At 44.1% G+C, this 25,468-nt stretch overlaps 1 protein-coding gene across 8 annotated transcripts in view; it reads right to left on the bottom strand.

The window, feature by feature from the left end:
* Positions 1 to 25,468, bottom strand: part of agrn (agrin) — a 481,438-nt gene that overhangs the window by 5,115 nt on the left and 450,855 nt on the right. For 2 of the 8 annotated variants that reach the window (XM_033048563.1, XM_033048568.1), the window contains 8 exons: positions 25,167 to 25,278; positions 23,463 to 23,474; positions 21,357 to 21,473; positions 18,232 to 18,421; positions 13,189 to 13,276; positions 11,548 to 11,571; positions 4,331 to 4,363; positions 931 to 1,155 (listed from right to left, as the gene is read on the bottom strand). In XM_033048563.1, the coding sequence (XP_032904454.1) occupies positions 931 to 1,155; positions 4,331 to 4,363; positions 11,548 to 11,571; positions 13,189 to 13,276; positions 18,232 to 18,421; positions 21,357 to 21,473; positions 23,463 to 23,474; positions 25,167 to 25,278 (801 nt within the window). The remainder of the gene's footprint in view (positions 1 to 930; positions 1,156 to 4,330; positions 4,364 to 11,547; positions 11,572 to 13,188; positions 13,277 to 18,231; positions 18,422 to 21,356; positions 21,474 to 23,462; positions 23,475 to 25,166; positions 25,279 to 25,468) is intronic. The other 6 variants (XM_033048566.1, XM_033048570.1, XM_033048567.1 and 3 more) reach the window with 4 other exon arrangements.

Below are 25,468 nucleotides of genomic sequence, written 5' to 3'. Positions count from 1 at the left end.
GCTGATGACACAGTGATGGTGGGCCTGATCTCTGATAACAATTAGAAGGCCTACCTGGAGGAGGTGGCTGGCCTGACACTCTGGTGTCAGAATAACAGCCTCCTCTTGAATGTCACAAAAACTAAGGAGCTGATTGTGGACTTTAGAAAGGCACAACAACCAAGGATGTACACGCCACTGTGGATTAATGGGATAGGGTGAGCAGCTTTAAATACCTGGGAGTCCACATCAAAGAGGATTTGACATGGACAACACACACTGCCACACTGTTAAGAAAGGCAAGGCAGCGCCTTTAACACCTTAGGCAGCTGAGGAAATTCAGAGTCTCTCTGAGGATCCTTCAATCCTTCTACTTTGGTGCTGTCCGGAAACATCTCTATCTGGTTTGGCAACAGCTCTGCCCAGGACAGGAAGGCTCTGCAGCGAGTAGTGTGTTCAGCCGAACGCACCACGGGAACTACACTCGTCCCTTTGCAGGACCTATACACCAGGAGGTGCAGATCCAGAGACTGCAGGATCATGAAGGACCTGGACTGTTCCAGCCGCTACGGTCAGGCAAGCCTCTGCTGTCACGCAGCAAAAATGAGACGGAGTTTCTTCCCGCAGGTCATCAGGACTGTAAACTCTGATCTCACCAAGGCATAAATACTGTTGTGTCTTCTTTTTTTTAATGCAAATACTGGTCCTGTTCTGTTCTGTTGTTTTGCACAATGCCGCAGGCATTGCCACTTTCATTTCACTGTACATATTGTATGTGTATGTGACAAATAAAGTTGACTTGACTTGACAGGCAAATAAATAAATGATGGGTCTTTGTCCCAAATATTATGGAGGGCACTGTAGATGGATTAAACATTTTGCTGGAAGAGTTTCAACAGTAAACTCTGCTCAGTCCTACTCGATGAAATTAAATGCGTTGGACATGTTTACCTGTTTGCTTTAATCCTAACCCACTGATTTGTGTTGACTGGAATCGTAGAGTGGAGGACGACGGGTTTGGATCCAAGGTCATACGTCATCTGCACAAGCCCATCCACAACAGCCAGGGCAATGTAGTCTGATCTCTCGCCAATCTTCCCACTCCACAGAATCAGTCCCTGTGTCGCTTCTGTTTTGATGCTCAGCTCAAAGTAATTAACTTGTATCGCTTTCTCACTAAACAAACAAGAATTAAAAGTCTGTTAGAGAAACAAGCTCACAACTCCAAATCTATAATTAACACAGAGAACACAATGAATACACGGTATCACCTCTCGGGTCCAATAACTACTCTGTCACTGTAACACTTAAACATTGCTGTTAGCAATTTAAATTAAATACTTGGAAAAACTAAAGTATTTTCCATACACCCAGTGGTCCAAATTTTGGGATTTTAGATTTGGAAGAAGTATGGTGGAATTTTAATCAGATTCAAGAGTTGGATATTACTTGTACCGAATGTTAGTTGCTTGGTTCATTGCTCAGGTTTAATAATGTTAGGAACAGAACATGTATGTAAAGTGTAGGTCACGATTAAAGAGCACAGACACATCAGTGTGACAATATTTCCAGAAGCTCTGGAGATACAACGTGAGGCAACATCTTGAGGTGTTCATTGCCGCAATTAACTATGTAATTATGTGTGGCCACATCTCTAACACTGTATAGATTTTGTCCCTTCACCTAAAAAATAATGTATTTGTTGTTGATGGAGATGGTCCACCAAACTGTTTCCTGAGGTTAGACACAACATAGATACATAGAAACATAGAAAATAGATGCAGGAGTAGGCCATTCGGCCCTTCGAGCCTGCACCGCCATTCAATATGATCATGGCTGAACATTGGTGAGCATGGTGAATCTAATCTCAATTTCCAATGTGAATAGACACGACATGCTGGAGTAACTCAACGGGTCAGGCAGCATTTCCGGAATAGGTTGAATAGACTGCTTTTTGTGTGGTATAGGAAAATACAAACCAAGATAGTGAACTTAAGAGGGTTAATGGACCATACTGGTGACCTGTACTGTACTGTCACAAATTCCAAAGATATGGAACAAATAGCATCAAACACACCATCAGAGTAAGGTCTGTATGTCAAAGAAATTGAGAGCAATCATAACTGCTGTACAATCCAACAAAACAATAAATCATGGATCGTTATCCTGGATTACATATCGCTGGCACACCAAGCAATTATGTATTTATGGAAAAATGCTAATTTCTTATTTTAAGATTCATCCTTCTGTTCACAGTTTACAGCTGATGAGTTGCCGGTGGACATGTGTCATGAGTTCTCTAATGACAGGTACCGGGTGTGACAGGATCACCAAACTAGCAATCTGCATAAATGAAGCGTATTCACCCAGCCAGTATCAGGTTCAATTCTCACACTGACAGAATATATAAGGTCAAAAATAACAATTGGTTTCACCCATTGAAACATATTTTTATTTTATATAGTCATTCCCACAAGTTTTTGTCTTTCTGGAGTGGAATGGAAGAAATATTGGAAACACAAGGACGTTCCTTTAGGAAGGAGATGAGGAGGATGGGTGGTGAATCTGTGGATTTCCTTGCCACAGAGGACTGTGGAGGCCAAGTCAATGGATATTTTTAAGGCAGAGGTAGATTCTTGATTAGTATGGGTGTCGGGAATTATGGGGAGAAGGCAGTAGAATGGGGTTGGGAGGAAGAGATAGATCAGCCATGAATGGTGGAGTAGACTAGATGGGCTGAATGGTCTAATTCTTCTCCTATCACATGACGTTATGACCTCTTTAGCTGCGGAAAAGGCACGTTAAAATGGCCACATGCATGAGGCCTGCACTAGTTTGGAGTGATGACCTGTTCCTCATCCATATGGCGACATTCTACAGTGAAAAATCCTACGCGGATGTTGGTTTGTGTCTGCTAGGACCTCACTTAATCCTGTTCCACGACAGCCGAATCTGCAGAGGATGATGGCAGCTAGGACTAGAGAGGTGAGAGGGATACATTTTAAAGGAGATGTGTGAGACACATTTTTTTTCCACACACACAGAGAGCAGTGAGTGCCTGGAACAGTGTGGAGGCAGATCCAATCGCGGCACGTCTTTGGGATGTGGGTGGAAACTTGAGCACCCAAAGGAAACTCATACAGTCACAGGAAGAACGTGCAAACTCCACACAGCCAGCCCCCGATGTCAGGATCAAACCCGGGGTCTTTGACTCTGTGAGGCAGCAGGTTGACCAGCTGCGACACTGTGCCACCCCAATATCACAAGGATTGCGTAGGAGGGGTGGGGGATGAGAGAGGGAAATGGGAATGAACAGGCATAGGTAGTAAAACTTGAATATGTAAAATCCTATTACTATTATAATAGATTTTCATTCCACTGTCTCAAGGTCAAATCTGAAGCTCATAACACGTGCAATCATCTATAAATAGGATCTTGCTCGAACAACCAAGTGCTCAAAGACAGTCTCTCGACTCTTACGGCAGAAGTATATTATGAGGCAAGACAAAAGACCCAAAGGGGTGGAGTAATTCAGCAGATCAGGCAGGAACCCTGGAGATCATGGATGGTGAGTTTGAAGAAGGGTCCCGATCTGAAACGTCACCTATCCATGTTCTCCTGAGATGCTGCCTCACCTGCTGAATTAATCCAGCACTTTATGTCTTCTTTTTTGTAAACCAGCATCTGCTGTTCCTTGCTTCTATACCATGAGGGATGTTCTATTTTGGTGGGATGGGTAGAGTGTGGGTGAGGGAGGATTAGTTGTGAAGGTTTTAACCAGCAAAGATGAAAATCTTTCATTTGCGTAAAACACAAGGTGCTTGAACTCAACGGGTCAGGCAGCATCTGTGGAGGGAAATTAACATGCATTGGTTCTGGTCATCAAAAGAATCAGACTGAAGAAGGGTCCCAATCTGAAATGTCATCTGCTTATTCCCTCCACAGATGCTGCCTTATCAGCTGAGTTCCTCCAGCACTATCTTTTACTGAAGACTCCAGCATCTGCAGTTCCTTGATTTACATTTACGTAGTGCCTTTACATCCCCAAGAATGTGCTGGTCAACACATCGTGGTCACTGATGTAATGTCAGCAAAGCTGTAAATCTTGGAAAAGTTGATCGTTGTAAATAAGATATTAATAAGACCCAAATTCCATAATTGTCAGCAATTCTGTGAAAATCCGGTGAATTCAGTGGGTAGCTTAGATCCAAACAGGCAGAAAAGTTGATTTGTACAGCAAGTTCCATTTCTCTCTCAGTTCCTTTATAATTAGACCCAACACATCACACCACAAAAGCCACCACACACAGGAAGACAGCAACAGGCAGTGAATGTAAGCATGAAAACTCACCTCTGTTCCATGGGATAGTCCATGAATTCAGGACTTAGGGGGCAGAAAGAAAAATGCATGCATGCAGTAAGTAGCAGTGAAGATATTTGTTGACTGCTGCATCATTATGGGAAATTTAAGGACTTGTAGAAACCCAGGCTATACGTTAATTAACCAATAAGCTGTACATTATAGATATGAAAGCACCAAAAATCAGGACTACCCAGTTTGTCGAGATGTTAGCTTTGAGTACCAAAAGTAATAAATCAGAAAATACTGTTTTACAACAAAATAAGTCTGATGAAAGTTTATAGTAAAGAGTAGTACACAGTGGTCATCAGTCACTCTCCAATCTTCTAACATCCCATTGCGTTTGTATGGGCAGTAAAATAGCTGAATGGAAATTGGGTGCATTTCAACCTCCCTCAGCCATGGATTGAGTGCAGGTCATTGCAAAAAGGAATAAAAACCAGCTATAAAAAGGAAATGAAATCTACTGTGTGTTTTAAAAAATATGTGATTGGAAAAAAAGTATTTCACAAGAAAATGAATTACCAATTAAGGTTCCCCAAATTGTCCTGATGTTATGAGAACCTCCCAAAAGTAAATAATTAGAAAAGTGAGAGAGAAGTATTATTGCAAAATAAAAAGTGGAAATGGGTCCGTTATCTCCAGTGCATCAGCCCCAAGTTGGCCAAATGGAAACCCAAAGAAGCAGACAACTGTTGCAACTAGCGCTTATTTTGAGAGTTGGGTTGGTGGAAAAACAAACCAGTGTTGGATTTTCAATTATTCCAATACACATTAAGGAAGGGTGTCTTAGGTTATGTGGTCTCCCCCAGTCAATAAACCTGATAGCACAAGTCAACCAGGTTACATTCATTAATTATCTGTAAAGCTGGACATTGGAAAGGAGAAAATTAGGCAATGGATAGGGAATCAAAAGGGTGGAACGACCATACATTTGTCAGCTATTTTACCTATTTTAAATTTTTCGGTAACTTTGTCGACGCCAGATACATGGCGACTCTTTGCGTACTTTGTGTATTCCATGCAAAAACAAAGAATTTCACATGTACCTAGGTACATGTGACAATAAAGTATAATTGAATCATTAAGGGAGGGAATAATAAACCGAATATGAAAAAACCCACTGCAAAAACGCCTGCATTTTCATCCCCTGTGGTGGCATCCAACCCCCCCCCCCCCCCATAGCCAGTGACCAATAATTATCCACCACAAGGTTCACTAGCTTTGTAAACTGTACATGCAAAAGGATACTTCCTCAGTGACTTATTATATTGTGAACCACAGACATTCGTAGAGAATTCATACACCTTGAATGCCGGTAAGCCAGTGAATAGGGTTTAACCAGCAACCAAAGCAGATCTGGGGATGGAGCCTGCCACTGATAAGTAGAAAGGCCCTGCGTCCCCCCCCCCCCCCCCCCCCCCCCATAGCCAGTGACCAATAATTATCCACCACAAGGTTCACTAGCTTTGTAAACTGTACATGCAAAAGGATACTTCCTCAGTGACTTATTATATTGTGAACCACAGACATTCGTAGAGAATTCATACACCTTGAATGCCGGTAAGCCAGTGAATAGGGTTTAACCAGCAACCAAAGCAGATCTGGGGATGGAGCCTGCCACTGATAAGTAGAAAGGCCCTGCGTTATGCTGGGACCCTGGTCAACAGGGAGCTGGCTTGTATCAAAAGACCAGGCCCACACCACCATGGCCACGCTCTCATCACACTGCTACCATTGAAGAGAAGGTACAGGAGCCTGAGAACCGTGACCCCCCCATGTACAAAAACAACTTCTTTCTATCAACCATCGCGCTCTTGAACCACGATCCTTTCAAATCAGCAATGATCTATTATGGAAGATAGACACAAGATGCTGGAGCAACTCAGCGGGTCAGGCAGCATCTCTGGAGAAAAGGAAAAGGCAATGATTTGGGTTGGAACGCTTAATCAGACTGATTTTCGGTATAAATCAGCATCTGCAGTTCCTTCCTACGCATGATCTACTGTAGACTTTGCTTTGGCTGTGTTACATACTTCAAGTCACAAGTTATAGTAGAATTAGGCCATTCGGCCCATCGACTCCACTCCGCCATTCAATCATGGCTGATCTCTGACTCCTAATCCCATTTTCCTGCCTTCTCCCCATAAACCATGACACCCATTCCAATCAAGATTTTGTTTATCTCTGCCTTAAAATATCCACTGACTTGCCTCTACAACCCTCTGTGGCAATGAGTTCCACAGATTAACTACCCTCTTAGTAAAGGTGTTTCTCCTCATCTCCTTTCTAAAAGAGCGCCCTTTAATTCTGAGGCTATGAGCTCTGGTCCGAGACTCTCCCACCAGTGGAAACATCCTTTCCACATCTACCCTATCTATGCCTTTGATTATTCTGTAAGTTTCAATGAGGTCCCCCCTCAACCTTCTAAACTCCAGCGAGTAGAGGCCCAGTGCTGTCAAACGCTCAGCATGTCCTGACCCACTCATTGCTGGAATCACACTATTATATTCTGGTTACTCGTAGTGATGATAAAGATTGTATTATTGATTATGGTATATTTATTATTGTATTGTTTCATGTAAGGCTACAGCAAGTAAGAATGTCATTGTCTCCATTATCCTCTTCTTATTCAATCCATACTATTTTACGATGACAAGAAAATGTGGAGGATAAAAAACAGTAATTATGGAAAGAAAAAGCAGATGGTTTGTCAATAATCTGAAAGTGCATTCCAGAAGCAGGAGTGCTCTGGTGACAGATTTGCACCCAAGACATTGTCCTGTCATCCGTGCACCTGTCATCCATCTCTAGCGGGGAAAACAATCAGGTTTCAACCCCAGACACCGCAAATAGGCCAGGCTGATGCATGCGTGACAGCGTTGCAGAGGGGAATCTCGCCAGGACTGGGAAATGTCAGCTCGGGGGAAAGAGTAAGACAGAGGAGGCTGAGGGGAGACTTAACCTCATGTGTCGATAAAATGATGAGAGGCCAACGTAAAAAGTAAATAGGAGAAAATAAAGGACGGAGAGTAAGGGGCAGCACAGTGCCGCAGCCGTTAGAGCTGCTGCCTCACAGCGCTAGAGTTCCAGGTTCACTCCTGACATCAGGTGCTGTTGTGTGGAGTTTGCACGTTTTCCCTGTGACCATGTGGGTTTCCCTGGGCGCTTTGGTTTTCTCCCGCATCCCAAAGCACGCAGGTTTGCCGGTTAATTGGCCTTCTGTAAATTGCTCCTCGTGTGTAGGGGAGAGGATGCGAAAGGCGGATAATACAGAACTAGTGTGAACGGGTGATTGATGGTCGACGTAGACTTGGTGGGCCAAAGGGCCTGTTTCCTTGCTGTACCTCTAAACTAAACTAAAGCAAGCTTTAAAGTAACTGGCAGAGCGTGGGAGATGAGGAAAAGCTATTTCACGCACATTTAAAGCATACCTGGACATGTACCTAAACTGCTGTGACCTGCAGGGCTACACAGTTGGTGTGATTAAGCCCACCCGTGAGATCACATCCGACCAGCACAGACTAAATGGGCTGACTGGCCTCTAGAGTTACCATGAGTACATTATGCCAGACCACAGTGTGGGTACTGTGTGATTCTGTGACTCCCTTCCCCCTCCCGTGTGGATTAATACTATCCCAGCTATCCAGTGGCAATCTGAAATGGTACAACATCAACATGGGTGTGAGGGGCCAAATGGCTGTCCACTGTGTTGTAAATTCTCGATGCACATTGTGGTTATGCAGCTCCAACCAAAGAACTCAATATAGTGTTTTCCACTCATATAGATTGGAAAGAGGCCCTTCCGCCCAACCTTCCCATGCCAACCAACATGCCCCATCTACACTGGTAGATGGTCCACATGCCCCACATATCCGCACTTGCCCATATCCCTCTAAACCTATCCTATCTATGTACCTGTCCAAATGTCTCTTAAATTCCACATGGACAGCACTTAAGGTCAGGATCGAACTTGTGTCTCTGGTGCTGTTCCAGCTTGCTGATCTAGACAATCCTCCCTGGTGGACCTAAAACCAGAGGCATCCAGAACCACCTTCATTCCCTCCCTGTAGCAGAGGGGGTTTGAAACCGAGCCATTTATCTGCTCCTCAGCAGAGAAAGTTCAGGGATTACGATAAAATTAAAATAAATTAGGGGGTTGAAGCATGTTTTTAATTCTTACTAGGCCAAGGGGGACCCGTTGGGTCCCATCCCCTCAACGCGCGGTTGCGGCATCACACACACACTAACCACCCCCAACACACAGGAGGGAGGGGGGGGGAGGGGAGAGGAGTTGCGGAGGGGAGTGGGGGAGGGGATTGGGAGAGGGGAAATCGTTAATCGTTAAAAGAAAGTGTGGAGAACGGAGCCAGTGGTAGGGTTAGAGGGGGGTTGAGTTCCAGAGTGGAAATCAATATTACAGTCATTCCAGAACTGGAGCATATTAATGATATGTAATTTAGTTTAATGTAGTTTAGATACAACGTGGAAACAGGCCCTACGGCCCACCGGGTCGGCACCGACCAGCGATCCCCGGACATTAACACCATCCTACACACACTAACTAGGGATAATTTACAGACATACCAAGCCAATTAACCTACAAACCCGTATGTCTTTGGAGTGTGGGAGGAAACCAAAGATCTCAGAGAAAACCCACGTGGTCACAGGGAGAACGTACAAACTCCGTACAGACAGCACCTGTAGTCAGGATCGAACCTAGGTCTCTGGCACTGAAAGCGCTGTACGGCACCAACTCTACCGTTGCGCCACCATGACGCCCAATATGTAATTATGTCAAGTGGGTATGAAACATAATGAATCATTAATCTGTATCTATGCGAGACACCATTTGTTGGGGTGGTTTCCTGTTAGACTTGCTGCTGCATAGGAAGTCTATACCATTGACCTGAAGTTCGTAGTATAATTTGCATATTAATGTAGTTGGAATTCACGAGCACTCCTAGTGCAGTTCAAAGTCCACCTCAAAGTGCAAGTCATATATTACTTCTAGATACGAGGTAAAATTACCAAATATGTATTACACGTTTTAGATTTTCATCTTCAATCAACACCACAGGTGGTTCATAGATTTCTGCAGAGCCTTGGAAGACCGAAGATGGCACAACATCTATGATGACAAATGCTTTTATTTTTCTGCAGGATCTGTGTGATTTATGTTGCTCTGATCTTATGGAGTTGGATGTAAGATGCTGGTGAATTACGCCAGAGTTTCCAATGAGATGCATTTGGTTCTGCAAGACTCCTGTGCCCCCGACACAAGTCTTACCACAATAAGAAATGACTTCAACTGTATGTTCAAGATGACTTTGACAGGCAAATGGAACTGACATAAGGAAGATAAAATATAATGCAAAAGGAACAGCAATAAATCTTGGTGAGTAGAATGAGGAACAGCAAAATCGTATGAAGAACACAAGTAAATAGGGTGCAGGAGCAGAGAGCTGGGTGAATATGACCATCGGGTGTCATAAATGGAGGTAGAGAGAAGAAAGGCAAACTTATGATGAGTCTTTATAATACTGTTCTTTGGCCACTGGCATCTAATTATGGTCTGTGCATTTTAGGAAAGGTTTGTTAATAGCTATAGAGATGAGAGACCAGAGGACATAGATTTAAGGTGAGGGGAAAAGATTTAATAGGAACCTGAGGGGCAACATTTTACACACAAAGGATGGTAGGTGCATGGAACAAGCTGCCAGAAGAGGTCGTTGAGGCGGGTTAAAAAACATTTGGATAGTTTCTACAGCTTTAGGAAAGGTTTAAAGGGATATGGGCCAAATACAGGCAGGTGGGACTAGTGTACATAGGGCAAGTTGGTCGGCGTGGGCAAGTTGGGCCAAAGTGCCTGTTTGCATGCGGTATGACTCTATGAGAGACTTGTTTCATGGGACAGCTGTCGAAACTGACAATGTTCTCCCTGCATAGAGAGGGTAGACAGTTAGAACCTTTTCCCAGGATAGATTTGTAAAAGATGAAAGGGCATAGCTGTAAGGTGAGATGGGCAATCTTTAGGTGCCTGGAACGAGTTGCCAGGGGTGGTGGTGGAGGCAGATACAATATTGGCATTTAGGAGGCTTTTGGATAGACATATCCACCGTCCACACAAAGAATGGTAGATGTATGGATCGAGCTGCCTGAGGAGGTAGTTGAGGCAGGTACTATAACAACATTTAAAAGTCATTTAGACAGGTACATGGATAGGAAACATTTAGAGGAATATGTGGCAAACATGGGCAGGTGGGACTAGAGTAAATGGGGAATCTTGGTTGGCATGAGCAAGTAGGGCCGAAGAGCCTATTTCCATGATGTATGCCTCTATATGGAGATGCAGGATACTGAGCATGTGCAGGCAGAGATTAGTTCAACTTGGTATCATTATCACAGGGTCCTTGTGAACCTGTCCCTGTGCTGTACTGTTCTATGTTCAGCTCTGCCTCATCTGGCAAAAGAGCTGAGAAGAAGATGACAATAACTTAAGGCGTTTGGCAAAAGAACCAAAGGTGACATGTGGAATGCCTACTCGGCTCACTTGAAAGATGGAATGTGCTGTAGTTCCTGAAGGAAGATGGAATGGTTCAACAAGGAATGTTTTCAATTTATTTGAAGCACATTGGGAAAGGGTGAGGAGTGGGTTTGTCTCCATTGTTCTTGCAAAGACTCAAAGGGCTTTACCCATGATATTTAAATGATGCAGGAAGATAAATTCCAGGAAAGACACAAAATGCTGGAGTAACTCAGGCAGCATCTCTGGAGAAAATGAATCGGTGACGTTTCAGGTTGTAGCCCTTCTTCAGACTCAGTATCAGGTCGGAACCCTTCTTCAGACTCAAGTCTGAAGAAGGGCTGCAACCCAAAACGTCACCTATTCCATTTCTCCAGAGATGCTGCCTGACCTGCCAAGTTATTCCATCATTTTTTGTCTGTCTTCGGTGTAAGTCAGCATCTGGAGTTCCTTCCTACGGATAAAATCCAAGACCACACACTGTAAGAGTTTATGGGAAGTAAACCACGGCAGGCCTGCGTCTATGCAGCATTGGCGAATGATTGTACCTTATAGCCACCCACTGCCCATGCACGCTTCTAACACATTCCCCGACACTTGTAGTTTTGGATAAGATGGTCATGTAAACATGCGGAGAGGAAGAGCAACATAAATGAGTACAGGATCAGGACTTTATACTTACTCTGGGATCTCATTTGCGAGATGGCTTGGATAGAGAAAACAAGGAGACACATGAGAGACAACACAGGCAGCACACAGTGAAACATAGCGACAACAAGTCACAACTTTGGACAACTTCCAGCGACTGGATCGGACAACAGAGGAAAGCTTTATGCTTTTTGGTAGACCACGGCGAACAATAAATAAGCTTCACATTTGGACCGAACATTTATATGGGGACATTTAAAAGTGACACACAATAAACTTTGACATGAACACATTTGGGATTGCAAGAATCAGGCTGTTTGTTTTCATTGGTAAAAGCACTGGCTTCCCTTGCCCGGCAGCCAGGACTGACGTTTGAACTCATCATTAGAGAGCGCGAGCCTCACAAAACACAAAGGGGATGTAGCGCTATCTTGCAGAGCAGACATTATTACATGCCTTTCATTGTTGGTCAGAATGGGACCATGAAGATGAATACAGCTCCTGAACCTCCACAGGAGGCATCTCCAACAAGCACAAAGACGCACAGTTCTGCTTGGCCTATAAATCAAATATAGGTTTGGAAGAAATGTTTCACTTAGGCCTGAAGGTACATCTTAGATTGAATTATTTCTGAGGATGTCCTCTGATAGTTAAAGCCGATGACTGATTACATCACAGTCTGTTTAGTTTAGAGATACAGCGCGGAAACAGGCCCTGCGGCCCACCAAGTCCGCACCGACCAGCGATCACCCCACAGATTAACGCTATCCTACACACACACCAGGGACAATTTACACAAACACCAAGCCAATTAACCTACAAACCCGTACTTCTTTGCAGTGTGGGAGGACACCGGAGATTTTGGTCAAGCAGTCATGGGGAGAACGTACGAACTCTGTACAGACAGCACCCGTGGTTGGGATTGAACCCGGGTCTCTGGTGCTGCAAGCGTTGTAAGGCAGCAACTCTACCGCTGCGCCACCGTGCCGCCCACACGGTGGCAACAGTTCCCTGTGGTGGCAACTCGAACACCCAGGAACAAAGGAGATTACACAAAGTGGCGGACACTGCCTGGGCCATCACAGGTACTGACCTCCCCACCATCAAAGGGATCAAAAAGGCAGCTAGCATTATCAAAGACCTACAACACACTGGCCACGCTCTCATTTCACTCGTACCATCGGGAAGGTCTAGGAGTCTGAAAACTGTGACCACTAGGGTCAGGAATAGCTTCTTACCAACAATGATCGGGCTCTTGAACGCTACCTAAAACTAACCTGTGAACCATGGACTATCTTTGCTTGCACCAAAGACTTTGGGGTTTTTCCACTGGGATTATCCCAAAGAAAGTTCCAGATTTTTTGCTTATAATATATTATCGATGTGTATTGTGTTGCAGTCCTGTTATGCCGCTTCAAGTAAGAAGTTCAGTTGTCGGTACAAATGACAATTAAACACTCTTGAAATGGTGGAAAATACAGATGAGTGACAAATTAACGGAATCATCTCAATGTGTTTAGAGCAATAAAGTAGATAGCTAAAACAGGAGGCTGCCTACTTGCTCAAGCGATGAATGTTGTAGGCAGGGAATCCATTAATCCATTTAGATTTTTGATTGTGTCAAGCACTGGCCCTGGTGTCGGGAAATCAGTCATATGTGAAAAACATGACATACCTCCTTATCACTGTGTTATGGTACTCGATGAATGTGCGTCCATTGAATGCGATACACTCACTTTCACCCGCTGACTTCTCCTCGAGTGCTGGAGAGATGGAGGAAACAAAATAGTCCGCACTTTACATTAATGTCCACATTCAGAATAAAATAAATATTGACCATTTATCAGCACACCAGGAATCTCGTACTTATAACAAAGACACAAAGTGTTGGAGTAGCCCAGCAGATCAGGCAGCATCCATGGGGAACATGTGTAGGAAGGAACTGCAGATGCTGGCTTAAACCAAAGATAGACACAAAAAGCTAGAGTAACTCAGCAGGTCAGACAGCATCTCCAGAGAATATGGATAGGTGACGTTTTGTGTCGAGGCCCTTCTTCAGACAGGCTTGAACACGACAGTCGACCCTCCCGACCCAAAACGTTGTCTCCCCATGTTCTCCAGGGCCTGACCCAATGAGTTACTCCAACACTTTGTGTCTTTTTTTTGTAAACTAGCATCTGCGGTTCCTTGTTTCTTCGTAAATCTCTCATACATTGATCTGGATCATCTAGAACCAGCCCTGTTCCCATGCTGCCTGTTGCCTGAACCGGTTTCTGATCTGGTCAATCAACTGTATTGACAGTCCACACTCATGAATCAATCAAATTCCCCCTCGATCTTTAGTTTAGTTTAATTTGGTGATACAGCGCGGAAACAGGTCCTTTGACCCGACGAGTCCGCACCGACCAGCAATCCCCGCACATCAACGCTACCCTATACACACCAGGGACAATTTACATTCATACCAAGCCAATTAACCTACAAACCTGTACGTGTTTGGAGTGTGGGAGGAAACCAAAGTTCTCAGGGAAAACCCACGCAATCACGGGGAGAACGTACAGACAGCACCCGTAGTCAGGATCGAACCTGGGTCTCTGGCGCTGTCAGGCAGCAACTCTACCACTGTGCCACCACGTCACCCTGGGAGATCTTCCGAACTCCAGTGGATCCAAGTCTAGCCCATGCGACCTTTCCTCACCCAGTTTTCTCTGCAGCTGCAACGCTATATTCTGCAATGTTTCCTTCTCTTTAGCACCACCTGTTGTGCCCATGTAAGGTTTAATTGTACTCAAGTATGAAATATGATTTGCCTGGATAGCACGAAAATTAAGTTTTCCGTTATATCACAGTACATTAGATAATAATAGTCATGGAGTCATACAGCATGAAAACAGGCCCTTCAGCCCAATATTCCCATGCCAACTAAGATACCCCATCTACACGAGTCCCACCTGCCCATGTTTGACCCATATCCCTTTAAACCTTCCCTATCCACGTACCTGTCCAAAAATCTTTTAAATGTTGTTCTAGTGCTGCTTAGTCAATATCCCACTTAATCAATAAACCAAAATCAGTATTTTTCAGTTACTAGCTTAGAAAACCTAATCTGAATTGCTTCCCATGCACGGACATCCTTCCTCAGACAAAGACCAGCATTGTCATCGGTGAAGACTGTTTTCCTTTGCCACAGATGCTGCCTGACTTGCCAGCATCTTCCGTTTGTCGTTTCTGGCTTCCAACTTGTGTAATTTTTTCTTATCATTGATTAATACTGAACGCTTCAATCTCACCAGGAAGGAAAACATTGTCACTTGATCCACCTCCTGATCTCTTCTAAGTCGCTGGTGCACAGCTGAGGGAGGCAATGATGACCTGACTGACTAGTCATTCATTGCGGGTGCCTTGTTCTGATATAGCCCCAGTAGAAAGTCCCCAAATCTTACATTACACAACCATGTATTTCAAGCCGTATCTGAAAGTAGCTTGGCACCAAAGCAACAGGCATGTTCAGACATGAATTAAAATCTAATCAAACTCGTAAACTTAGTAACAAGAGGGCCATAAATAAGATGCGGAGCCCGTGGTTAAAATAACTCTTGGACATACCTCAAACTAGCCCTGCTTGTAAAGAATTCTGCTCTTCAATAGAGGTGGGACAAAGAGATGACAGGACATACAGGATGCATATGACCAGAGAAGCTGTTTATAAATCTGCAACCCCCGAGCATACCCAACACAGGGTATGAAATTCACCACACGTCTCCTTCAACATTATGAGGAGATATTAATGACGTCTGCTTTCAGCAATTTCCTGATCATTAATATTTCCCAATGTGACTCACACAAGCTTGGAAAGTCCCAGATCCAATTCCCCTCTTGCAGGGAATTAGCAGGATGGTCGGCTGTTACGATGCAGCTCCCATGATTGGGGGTGGAGGAGGTGGCAAGGTTACAGGGGCAGTAAAATAGCTCTGCTCTCCTCTCCCAACCATTACAGATTACTCCCTGCTCAGGAACATGCCTGAGTGGTCCAGGCATGCAGATATTAGTTCATAAGTTCATGAGTTTTAGGAGCAGAATTAGACCATTTGGCCCATCGAGTCTACTCCGCTGAGCTTGCTTTCCCTGGAGTGGATGAAGCTGAGGGAGGGGACCTGACAGAGGTATATAAAACAAGAGACATAAAATGCGGAGATAGACAAAATCTTTTACCCATGGCATGGGTATGAAAAACAGGAAGGTAAGGTGAAGGAGTTTTAAAGAGGAGCAAAGCACAAAGTGTTAGAGAAACTCAGAGGGTAAGGCAGAATCTGTGGTCAGAATGGACAGGCAACGTTTTGGGGCAAGTGCCTTCTTCAGGCTGATAGTTGGAAATCTCCAACGCTTGTCACATCCGTGCAAAGACAGCCATCCATCACATCGTCTGTTAATTCTCTCCAAAGATGATGCCTGGATCTCGGAATTCCTCCAGCACTTTGTGTTATTTGCTCAAAATTCCAGCATCTGTAGTCTCTTGTGTCTCCGATTTTTTAAAGGGGATTTAATGGGTGTTTTTGTTTTATACAGAGGGTGGAACATGTTGCAGATGCAAGCAAGTATGTTGAAGATACGTATAAATGGGCACGGCACAGAGGTATACAGTCCGAATGTGGGCAAGTGGGATTAGTGTAGAAGAGCAAAATGTCAGCATGGCCATGGTGGTCTTAGTTCCGTACTGTACAACTCTGACATTACGATTAACATCAAACTTAAAACATAACCTAGCAATTTTAGAAGTGTAGAGAAATCTAGCAGAATCAGAAATCAATGGTCACGATTTTAATTTATAACATTTTCCCACAAATGAACTCTGGTTCGCACACAAAAGAATATTTCCCTTGATTAATAATAATTACCTGAAGCCATCAAGTGTTATTCATTTACACAAACATTTGGTTTGGGACAGAACTTTTAAAAATCATATTTTTCTGCTTAGTTTTGTGTGTAGTCTGGTACCCTCTAATTCTATAAACATGTACTAAATGATACAAAATAACACATTATTAAATTTGAAGAAGGGTTTCGACCCGAAACGTCACCTATTCCTTCGCTCCATTGATGCTGCCTCACCCACTGAGTTCCTCTAGCATTTTGTCTACCTTCGATTTTTCCAGCATCTGCTGTTCTTCCTTATTACATTTAAGAGGTTTATCTGTGATTATATGAATTGTAGCTAGTTTTCTGTGAGTGTAGCTCATTTCGTAAGTTCACAAGTTAAAGGGGCAGAATTAGGCCATTTGGCCCATCAAGTCTACTCTGTCATTCAATCATGGCTGAACAATTTCCCCTCCCAACCCCATTCACCTGGAATTTATCAACAATAAGCAGTTTTTATTAATTTAGCCACTGCTAAGTTGAGGCATAGCTAACTTTGGTGACAACTCACATCAACTGATGTATAATTGAGTGCCATAAATGACCGCAGGGCTACGGAGTGACTCCAGCTGAAAAATATGGCCTTTAGCCAGACAGAACCTTTACCTAGTGTGGAAATGTCAAAGACAAGAGCACATCATTAAGGTGCGAGGGACAAAGTTTAAATGAGGTTCGCAGGACAAGTCTTTTTACACAGATAGTAGTGAGTGCTTGGAATACACTGGCAGGTATGGTGGTGGAGACAGATACAATAGGAGTGTTAGATGAGCACATGGATATGCAAGGAATGGAGGGATATGAATCACATGCATGCAAAGGAGATAAGCTTAACTTGGCATCAAGTTTGGCACAAACATTTAATCCAGACCTCCGGTGCTCATAAGGAATAGTTATAGAATTAGGCCATTTGGCCCATCAAGATCATGGCTGATCTATCTATCCCTCCTAACCCCATTCTCCTGCCTTCTCCCCATAACCACTGACACCCGTACTAATCAAGAATCTCTCTATCTATCTCTGCCATAAAAATATCCACTGACTTGGCCTCTGTCTGTGTGGAGTTTGAACACTCTTCTTGTGACCATTGGGGATACCCCCAGCTGTTCTGGGTTCCTCCCACTTCCCAAAGAGTGCGGCTAGGTCAGTTAACTACCCACTGTGAATAGCCCCTGCAGTGTAGGTGAGTGGTAGACTGTGAAGAGTTGATTGGAATGTGGGGAGGATGAGATGGGATTGGTGCCGGATTGGCATGCTTGATGGTTCGTCAGACTCAACGGGCCACAGAACCTGTGCCTATGGCCATACAACTCTGAAACTCCAAGATCTTCACGGGAAACATGGATCAGGGTGGCGCAGTGGCACAGTTGGTAGAGCTGTTGCCCCACAGCTCCGGGCTCTATCCTGATCTCGGGTGCTATCTGTGTGGAGTTTTCACGTTCTCTGTGACTGCCTGAGACTCTCCGGTTGCCTCGGTTTGCTCCCACATCCCAAAGATGTGTGGGTTTGTAGGCTAATTGGCCTCTGTACATTGCTCCTGGTGTCTAGGGAGTGGATGAGAAAGATGGGATAACATGGAATAGTATGAACGGTTGATCAAAGGTTGACGTGGACTTGATGGGGTCAAGGACCTGTTTCCCTGCTCTATCTCTAAAAATAAAAATAAAAAAACAGAATGGGGAGAATGCATTGGGATTGGTGTGGGATTAGGGGTGCTTGATGTCTGGTGCAATCTCAGTCAGCCAAAGGACAGGTTTCCATTACAGTAAAACTCTAAGATCTTCTCAGGAAACATGGATTACTTTACCTTTCTCGCACTGGGTCCCCGAGAAGCTGCGCTGACACATGCAATCATATTCCCTGAGCCTTGGGCTGCAGACGCCGCCGTTTTGACAGGGATTCACTTTCTTTGTGCAGGGGTGCGAGCGGTAGTTGGAGATCTCCATGGCTTTCCGGATATTCACTTTTTTAAGCAGGGGAACGGATTTGATTGAAAGCTGGGTACAAATAGAGAAGGGAAAAAGACATTATAAGGTTGCCGTGTCACGACACACGAAAATGGAAATCGTGACAGTGAAGCCATTTTGTTTGCATAATTGCTTTTAATGGCAAATCCCATGAAACTACCGAATCCCGGTGCCACCCTCGTGTGCAGTAGTGGATGTAACCACTGAATAACTAGCTCCCAAACTGTATGAAGAAGGGTTCCGACCCGAAACATCACGCATCCTTTTTCTCCAGAGATGCTGCCCGACCCACTGGGTTACTCCAGCATTTTGTGTCTATCTCAGGACTACCACGGAGGGCGAGGGCCAAGGGCACATGGGTCACCACTGTCTGATGGTTCCCCTCGAATCAAACACCACCGTGATTTTGAAGTATATTTAACAAGTTATAAGAGTAGAATTAGGCCATTCGGCCCATCGAGTCTACTCTGCCATTCAATCATGGCTGATCTCTGCCTCCTAATCCCATTTTCTTGCATTCACCCATAACCCTTGACACCCTTTCTAATCAAAAATTTGTCTATCTCTGTCTTAAAAACATCCACTGGCTTCGCCTCAACGATTCCACAGATGAACTATTTGTGGTTATTCTCTCCATTGTCGGGTAAAATCCTCAAACTCCCATGCAAAGGAGGTGGCTCACCCCCAGCTTCTACTTTGCAGTTAAAAATGGGCCAAGTCCAGATAGTGTAACCAGAATGAACGTGTGAAAAAAAAAAAAGAAAAAAAAAGTGATTTGCACTTTTCCTGCCCAAACGGGTTTGATAATATTTACTCCAAATTCCCAATAAAGTTTTGAAATGGTCAACTGTCTTCCAACAAGGAGGTTGTTCTCCATGTTATTGTTCTTTGAGTGAAGAAATGTTCCCCAAACTCAACTCATGTTTGAAGAAGGGTCTAGACCCGAAACGTCACCCACTCCTTCTCTCCAGGGATGCTGCATGTCCCGCTGAGTTACTCCAGCATTTTTGTGTCTATCTTCAACTCAGAGACCTTGCACTAATTTTAAAGTTTTCATGCAGGGTCACCAGCCTGAAATGTTACCTCTGTTTCTTTCTCCACAGATTTGCCCCTTTTATGTGACCCCTGCCTGAATGAATCTGGTTTACTTCTGTCAAACCTTTGTCACAGCCTGCTGATTGAGTGGGTTGGTGACTACAGGTTGGAGCTCACTTCATCTCTTCATGATGTTCGTTCATTGACAAGATGTGGACATTGATGACAAAGCCATTCCTATCTGCTTGTGAACTCCAGAGGCATTTTAATCCAGTTCAACCACACAGGTATCATGGAGTTACATATCAGATAGATTTCCTTCCATGAAGGACGTTGATGCACTATTTGTTTCTCATGCCTGTAGGTTACTATTAGGGATAGAATTTATTATATCCCAGATTTTTTAGGTTACATGCCTTGGGTTCTCATTAAAACATATAAGATTATTAAGGGTTTGGACACTCTAGAGGCAGGAAACATGTTCCCAATGTTGGGGGAGTCCAGAACCAGGGGCCACAGTTTAAGAATAAGGGGTAAGCCATTTAAAACGGAGATGAGGAGACACTTTTTCACACAGAGAGTTGTGAGCCTGCGAAATTCTCTGTCTCAGGGGGCTGGTTCCCTGGATACTTTCAATAGAGAACTAGTTAGGGCTCTTACAGATAGCGGAGTCAGGGGATATAGGGGAGAAGGCAGGAACGGGGTACTGATTGGGAATGATCAGCCATAATCACATTGAATGGCGATGCTGGCTCGAAGGGCCGAATGGCCTACTCCTGCATCTATTGTCTATTGTCCATTCAATGGTCTTGGATCTAGGAACCAGCTTAGTACCAACTGCAAGGTTCTTGGACCCATAACACTTTCTCTGATCACGTCTCTTGCAAAGCTCCTGGGATGAATTCCATGGGATGGATACCATTGCATCCTCCTGGGATGGACTAACTTCCACTCATGTTTCATGGGTTCCAGAGAAGCTCAATGTGGGACATGCAGACTCTGCCACAGCGTGGGGGTGGGGCAAGGGGCGTGACTGGGCAGCTAGAGGGTGAGGTAGGAGATGGTCCACATGCTCCTGTGAATGATGCCCAGTGTTCCAAATGTTCCTTCTCTAGAGTCACTAAGTCATACACAACAGAAACCAGTCCTTTGACCCAACTCGTCCACGCCGTTCAAGATACCCCTTCTTACCTCGTCCAATTTGCCTGCATTATCTACTTTGACCAGTCAGGGGGCCTGGGGAGTTGGTACAGATTTTCGAAGTGACTTCTTTTTGAAGGAGAATATCTTTGAAGTGATTTATTTTCCCTCTTGCTGTGATGGAGTTCGGAGTCCTCGCTTTAGAGGTCCACATTAGGTTTGCAGATTATGTGGCTGCCCCATCAGAACCAGCCCATCAACACCACATTGAGTGTGATCGGAGACTTGATCCTGGGGTCAACGTTGCTTTGCTTATCTTCCCAGTGGACTCTGTGCAGTGATGACATCTTCAAGGCTTTGTGCTGCCCACAGTAGGTCCCACCACCTTAAAGACCGCCATGAGCTCAGTGGAACAACTGGCGTGCAAGCAAGTGAGTTTGGGGGAGTACAATATGGAGTAAGAAGAGGAACTCCAGTCTTTCAGAACAACTGTATTAAACTTGGGAGAGAAATGACAGTCCAACCTTTTCACCCGTCTCTTTGTAAAAGTTCAGGGCTCACTTCAGAATGTAATTAAGGAGTGGGCCCTAATTATTTTCTGGTTACAACCAAAGAGTGGTCTCATAAATTGAAAAGCAGAATAATTGTCAGCAGAAATACAAAGATTAGGCTCTAGTGAACAAGGAACTTGAGGTTAATTAGCCATGAATCATTTTTATTTGGTTCTCCATTCCCAATTCCTATTTAAGGCCAACTCGATAAAGTCGCTGAGGGTTCCAATTATATTTACCTTTTGAATGGCTCCGGAGAAGCCAGAGGTGATTGCAGCCGCACGGGCAAACTTATTGAAATCCGGTGCTCCTCCAACGTACAAGGCCTCCTTCAGGTTCAAAGCTGTGTGTGGGGCCTTGGGATGAAGAACATTTCATCTTTCATTACACCAACGTACTGAGAAGCTATTTGTTCAAATAATCGCACATCAAGGATGAAGCTAACAGCGAAATGTGGCATAATATTTCAGCTAAAAGTCAGCCTGTCACTTCAACAATGCAATTTAATTCTCATAGTCCTTTGTCAAAATTAAAATGCCGGTTGGCTACATTAGACACCAAGAGCGTTGATCTCCAGAGTCACATTTAATAGAGATGAAATTAATTGCGCGGAATGTGACAGGTTGACTTTAAAGTTGAGTGTGGCTATGAGCAATGTAAAGCTGTAATAATGATATAATGCACTAGATGAGGTATGCAGGGCTGGTGATGAGAACTGAAAAGGAAGAAAGGGAATGTGAAGCTTTTCAAAGGCAATCCTAAGGTTCGTGCCCTCAAAGAACCTTTGAATAAAGATCAGCTGACCAGAAATCCCTTTGACTGCACTAATGAAGTTCCCTTCCTGATTACAGAGCAGATTTAGTTTAGTTTAGATACAGCATGAAAACAGGCCTTTCGGCCCAGCAATTCCACTCTGACCATCGATCACTCGTTCACACTCTAGTTCCATGTTATCCCACTTTTCCCATCCACTGCCTACACATTAGAGTCAATTTTATTTTTAAGGAGGACAATTAATTTACAAACCCGTCTTTGGGATGTGGGGAGGAAACCGGAGCGCTTGGAGGGAACCCACGGAGTCATAGGGAGAACGTGCAAACTCCACACAGACAGCAGCCGAGGTCAGGATCCAGGTCTCCAACCCGGGTTCTCTGGAACTGAGAGGCAGCGGGTCTACCAGCTGCGCCATTGTGCCGCCTTTTCCCCACCTTTATAAGGAAACTCTACATATGTTATTTCAGCGCAAGGTTTGATCAGTGGTGATAAGCCTGGTATCTGGTCAGACAGAGGTGGCTAGAAAGTCATTCTTGGTAACTAGTTAAACATGCATCAAGTTATTGTTTATCGCCTCAGAAAATCATCTGTTGACTTGCATGGAATCAAATTTCAGAGGCATAGTTTAACATGCTGCCTTCACTATTTGATGAATTTCTAGACGAGCTTTCTAAAAAAAGAGGGCATTTATGAAATGGATGAATAGTGAACTGTTAATATGTTAAATTAAATGAGGTGGTTCACTGCTAGTCAATTAGATGCTCAGTCAAAGGTTCATCCCTGGAGTCGCAAACAAATTCTTCCCAAAACTTCACTTTTAAAAGTACCAGCGAACAGCTGGTGCCCCTGTGCAGAATTCTGTGACAGATCATGTCAGTGGCTTGCTCCAACTTGTCGAAACAAAATAGGATCTAACTCATGGCTGGACCTGAGTCAAAATATAAATGTTCTTATTAAAGTGACACTGAAGGATTTTTAAAGTTCCAGCTGTCAGGCATGTACAGGCCTCAAACTGGGAGTGCTCCATAGAATATAAAACAGTACAGCACAGGAATGGGCCCGTCGGCCCGCAAGGCCCGTGCCAAGCAGGATGCCAAGATAAAATAATCTCCTCTGCCTGCGCATTAGTTTAGTTTCATTTAGAGATACAGTGTAGAAACAGGCCCTTCGGCCCACCGAGCCCGTGCCGACCCATTGTGCTATCCCACACACTCGCGACAATTTACAGAAGCCAATTAACCTAAAAAACTGGGATGTGGAAGGAAACCCGGAGAAAACCCTCGTGGTCGGTCACAGGGAGAATGTACAAACTCCATACAAACAGCACCCATAGTCAGGATCGAACCTGGGGTGTCTGGCGCTGTAAGGCAGCAACTGTCCCGCTGTGTCACTGTTTCCCCATGATACATAATCCCTCCATTCCTTGCATTCTCTTGGGGTCTGAAGAGGTTCTACAACACAGAACAAGATGATCTACAACTACCACTACGTTTCACAATGGAATTGGATGAACTCAGAATGGGAGATAGAGGTTGTGATCTATGGATTTGCTTCTTTTTTTTTTTCGTTACCTTGCGTGATTTCTGAAATCCAGAAAGCAGATCAGAATAAATACAAAACAAAACACAAGAGAGAAAAGGGAATCAGTCAGAAACAAGGAAAGAATGCATATTAAACCATACAGTATTATACGCAAACACAATGTCAATAACACTCCCATGAAAGAAAGTGGAGGAAGCACATTAAGGAAATGACAGGCAATATTTCAGGAAACGTGCATTAGCCTCTTCAGCCTATAAAAACATTAAATGTTGTATTTTGCATTTAACTTTTTGGGTTATAATTTTATGCAAGCAGTTTGATTAAAAATACTACGCTTCATTGGTCAGCACACCACAAATACTGCCAAGCTAATGGTAAATAGCATTTGAGCCGAGCAGGCCTGTCATGGGTTAAATTTCACTCCTAGTCTGATAATGATCATTGCCCCTTCTTGCAACATTACTCTTCCCTCCTCCCCCAATCCCAACCCCAAGTGGGACGTGAGCGGAAAACAACTGCACAAATTCCAATCATCTCTCTCCCGACAGTCAAATTGCACGAACGAGACAATTACTTTGAAGATTCTGCTCCACATCAGCAACTTCCCAAACACAACTTGTTCACAAGATCCCACGTCCTCAGTTTCACCCAGTTGCTAGTATTCAGATGCTTTTACCACAAGACCATCAGACATAGGAGCAGAATTAGGCCATTCGGCCCATCGTCTGATCTGCCATCCGATCATGACTAGCCTTCTCCCCATAACTTTTGATGCCGCTACTAATCAAAATCTCCACTTTAAAAATGCCCAATTAATTGGCCTCCATCACTGTCTGGCATTGAATTCCACAGATTCACCACCTTCAGGCTAAAGGAATTCCTACTCATCTCCATTTTATTCAGAGACTGTGCCCTGTGGTGCTAGACTCTCCCACTACTGGAAACATCCCCTCTACATCTACTTTATCAATGCCACTCATTTATTCGGTAGCTTTCAATCTGCCCTCATCTTTGTTGTGAACCTGACAACAGATATTACACGTCGCTCCCATTATGAGAGCCCAGAATTTACTGAGTAAGGTAAAAAGCTGGCCCTGTAAACGTTGCCCATCTCATCTTCAAGCTACACCTAAACACAATCTTTTCAGAACCCACTGATGAACAAAGGAACATCGTAGATCCAGAGAACAAGGTGAAAGTAGTCTGAGCGATGGAAACCTGAAGCAACTGGAGTTGACAGGATGGCGGGACTGTCATATACTGAGAGAATGGAGCGGCTGGGCTTGTATACTGGCATTTAGAAGGAAGAGAGGAGATCTTATTGAAACATATAAGATTATTAAGGGTTTGGACACGCTAGAGGCAGGAAACATGTTCCCAATGTTGTGGGAGTCCAGAACCAGGGGCCACAGTTTAAGAATAAGGGGTAAGCCATTTAGAACAGAGATGAGGAAACTCTTTTTCACACAGAGAATTGTGAGTCTGTGGAATTCTCTGCCTCAGAGGGCGGTGGAGGCCGTTGTATCTCTGGATACTTTTAAGAGAGAGCTAGATAGGGCTCTTAAAGATAGCGGAGTCAGGAGATATGGGGAGATGGCAGGAACGGGGTACTGTTTGGGGATGATCAGCCATGATCACATTGAATGGCGGTGCTGGCTCGAAGGGCCGAATGGCCTTCTCCTGCACCTAATGTCTATTGTTTATTGACAAGAGGAGGATTTCATTTCACCCACCGGAGATTCACCAGAGAGGGATTCACCCTTGTTAATTTTCATTAATCCTTTCCGGCCGCTCCGTTCGACAGTAACCACATTCCATACGTTGAGTATGATACGTTCCTTACTCCTATTTTGAGAGGAAACAAATTATATAGTTTCAGGCCATTACTCTCCAAATGCTTTTATAATTGGAAACAAAACACTGCACTGGTACCATTACACTCCACCACAGAATGGTGCACATCATGCTGATTTGTGAACTGGAAGTGTATTATCAGGAAACCGTGGCCATATTTGACAGTGGAGGCTTCCTGGTG

This window comes from Amblyraja radiata, chromosome 31, assembly GCF_010909765.2.
Source record: "Amblyraja radiata isolate CabotCenter1 chromosome 31, sAmbRad1.1.pri, whole genome shotgun sequence".
In the NCBI taxonomy this organism is placed as follows: domain Eukaryota; kingdom Metazoa; phylum Chordata; class Chondrichthyes; order Rajiformes; family Rajidae; genus Amblyraja; species Amblyraja radiata.
The sequence above is the reverse complement of the archived record's forward strand: the minus strand, read 5'-3'. Positions and strand labels throughout refer to the sequence as shown.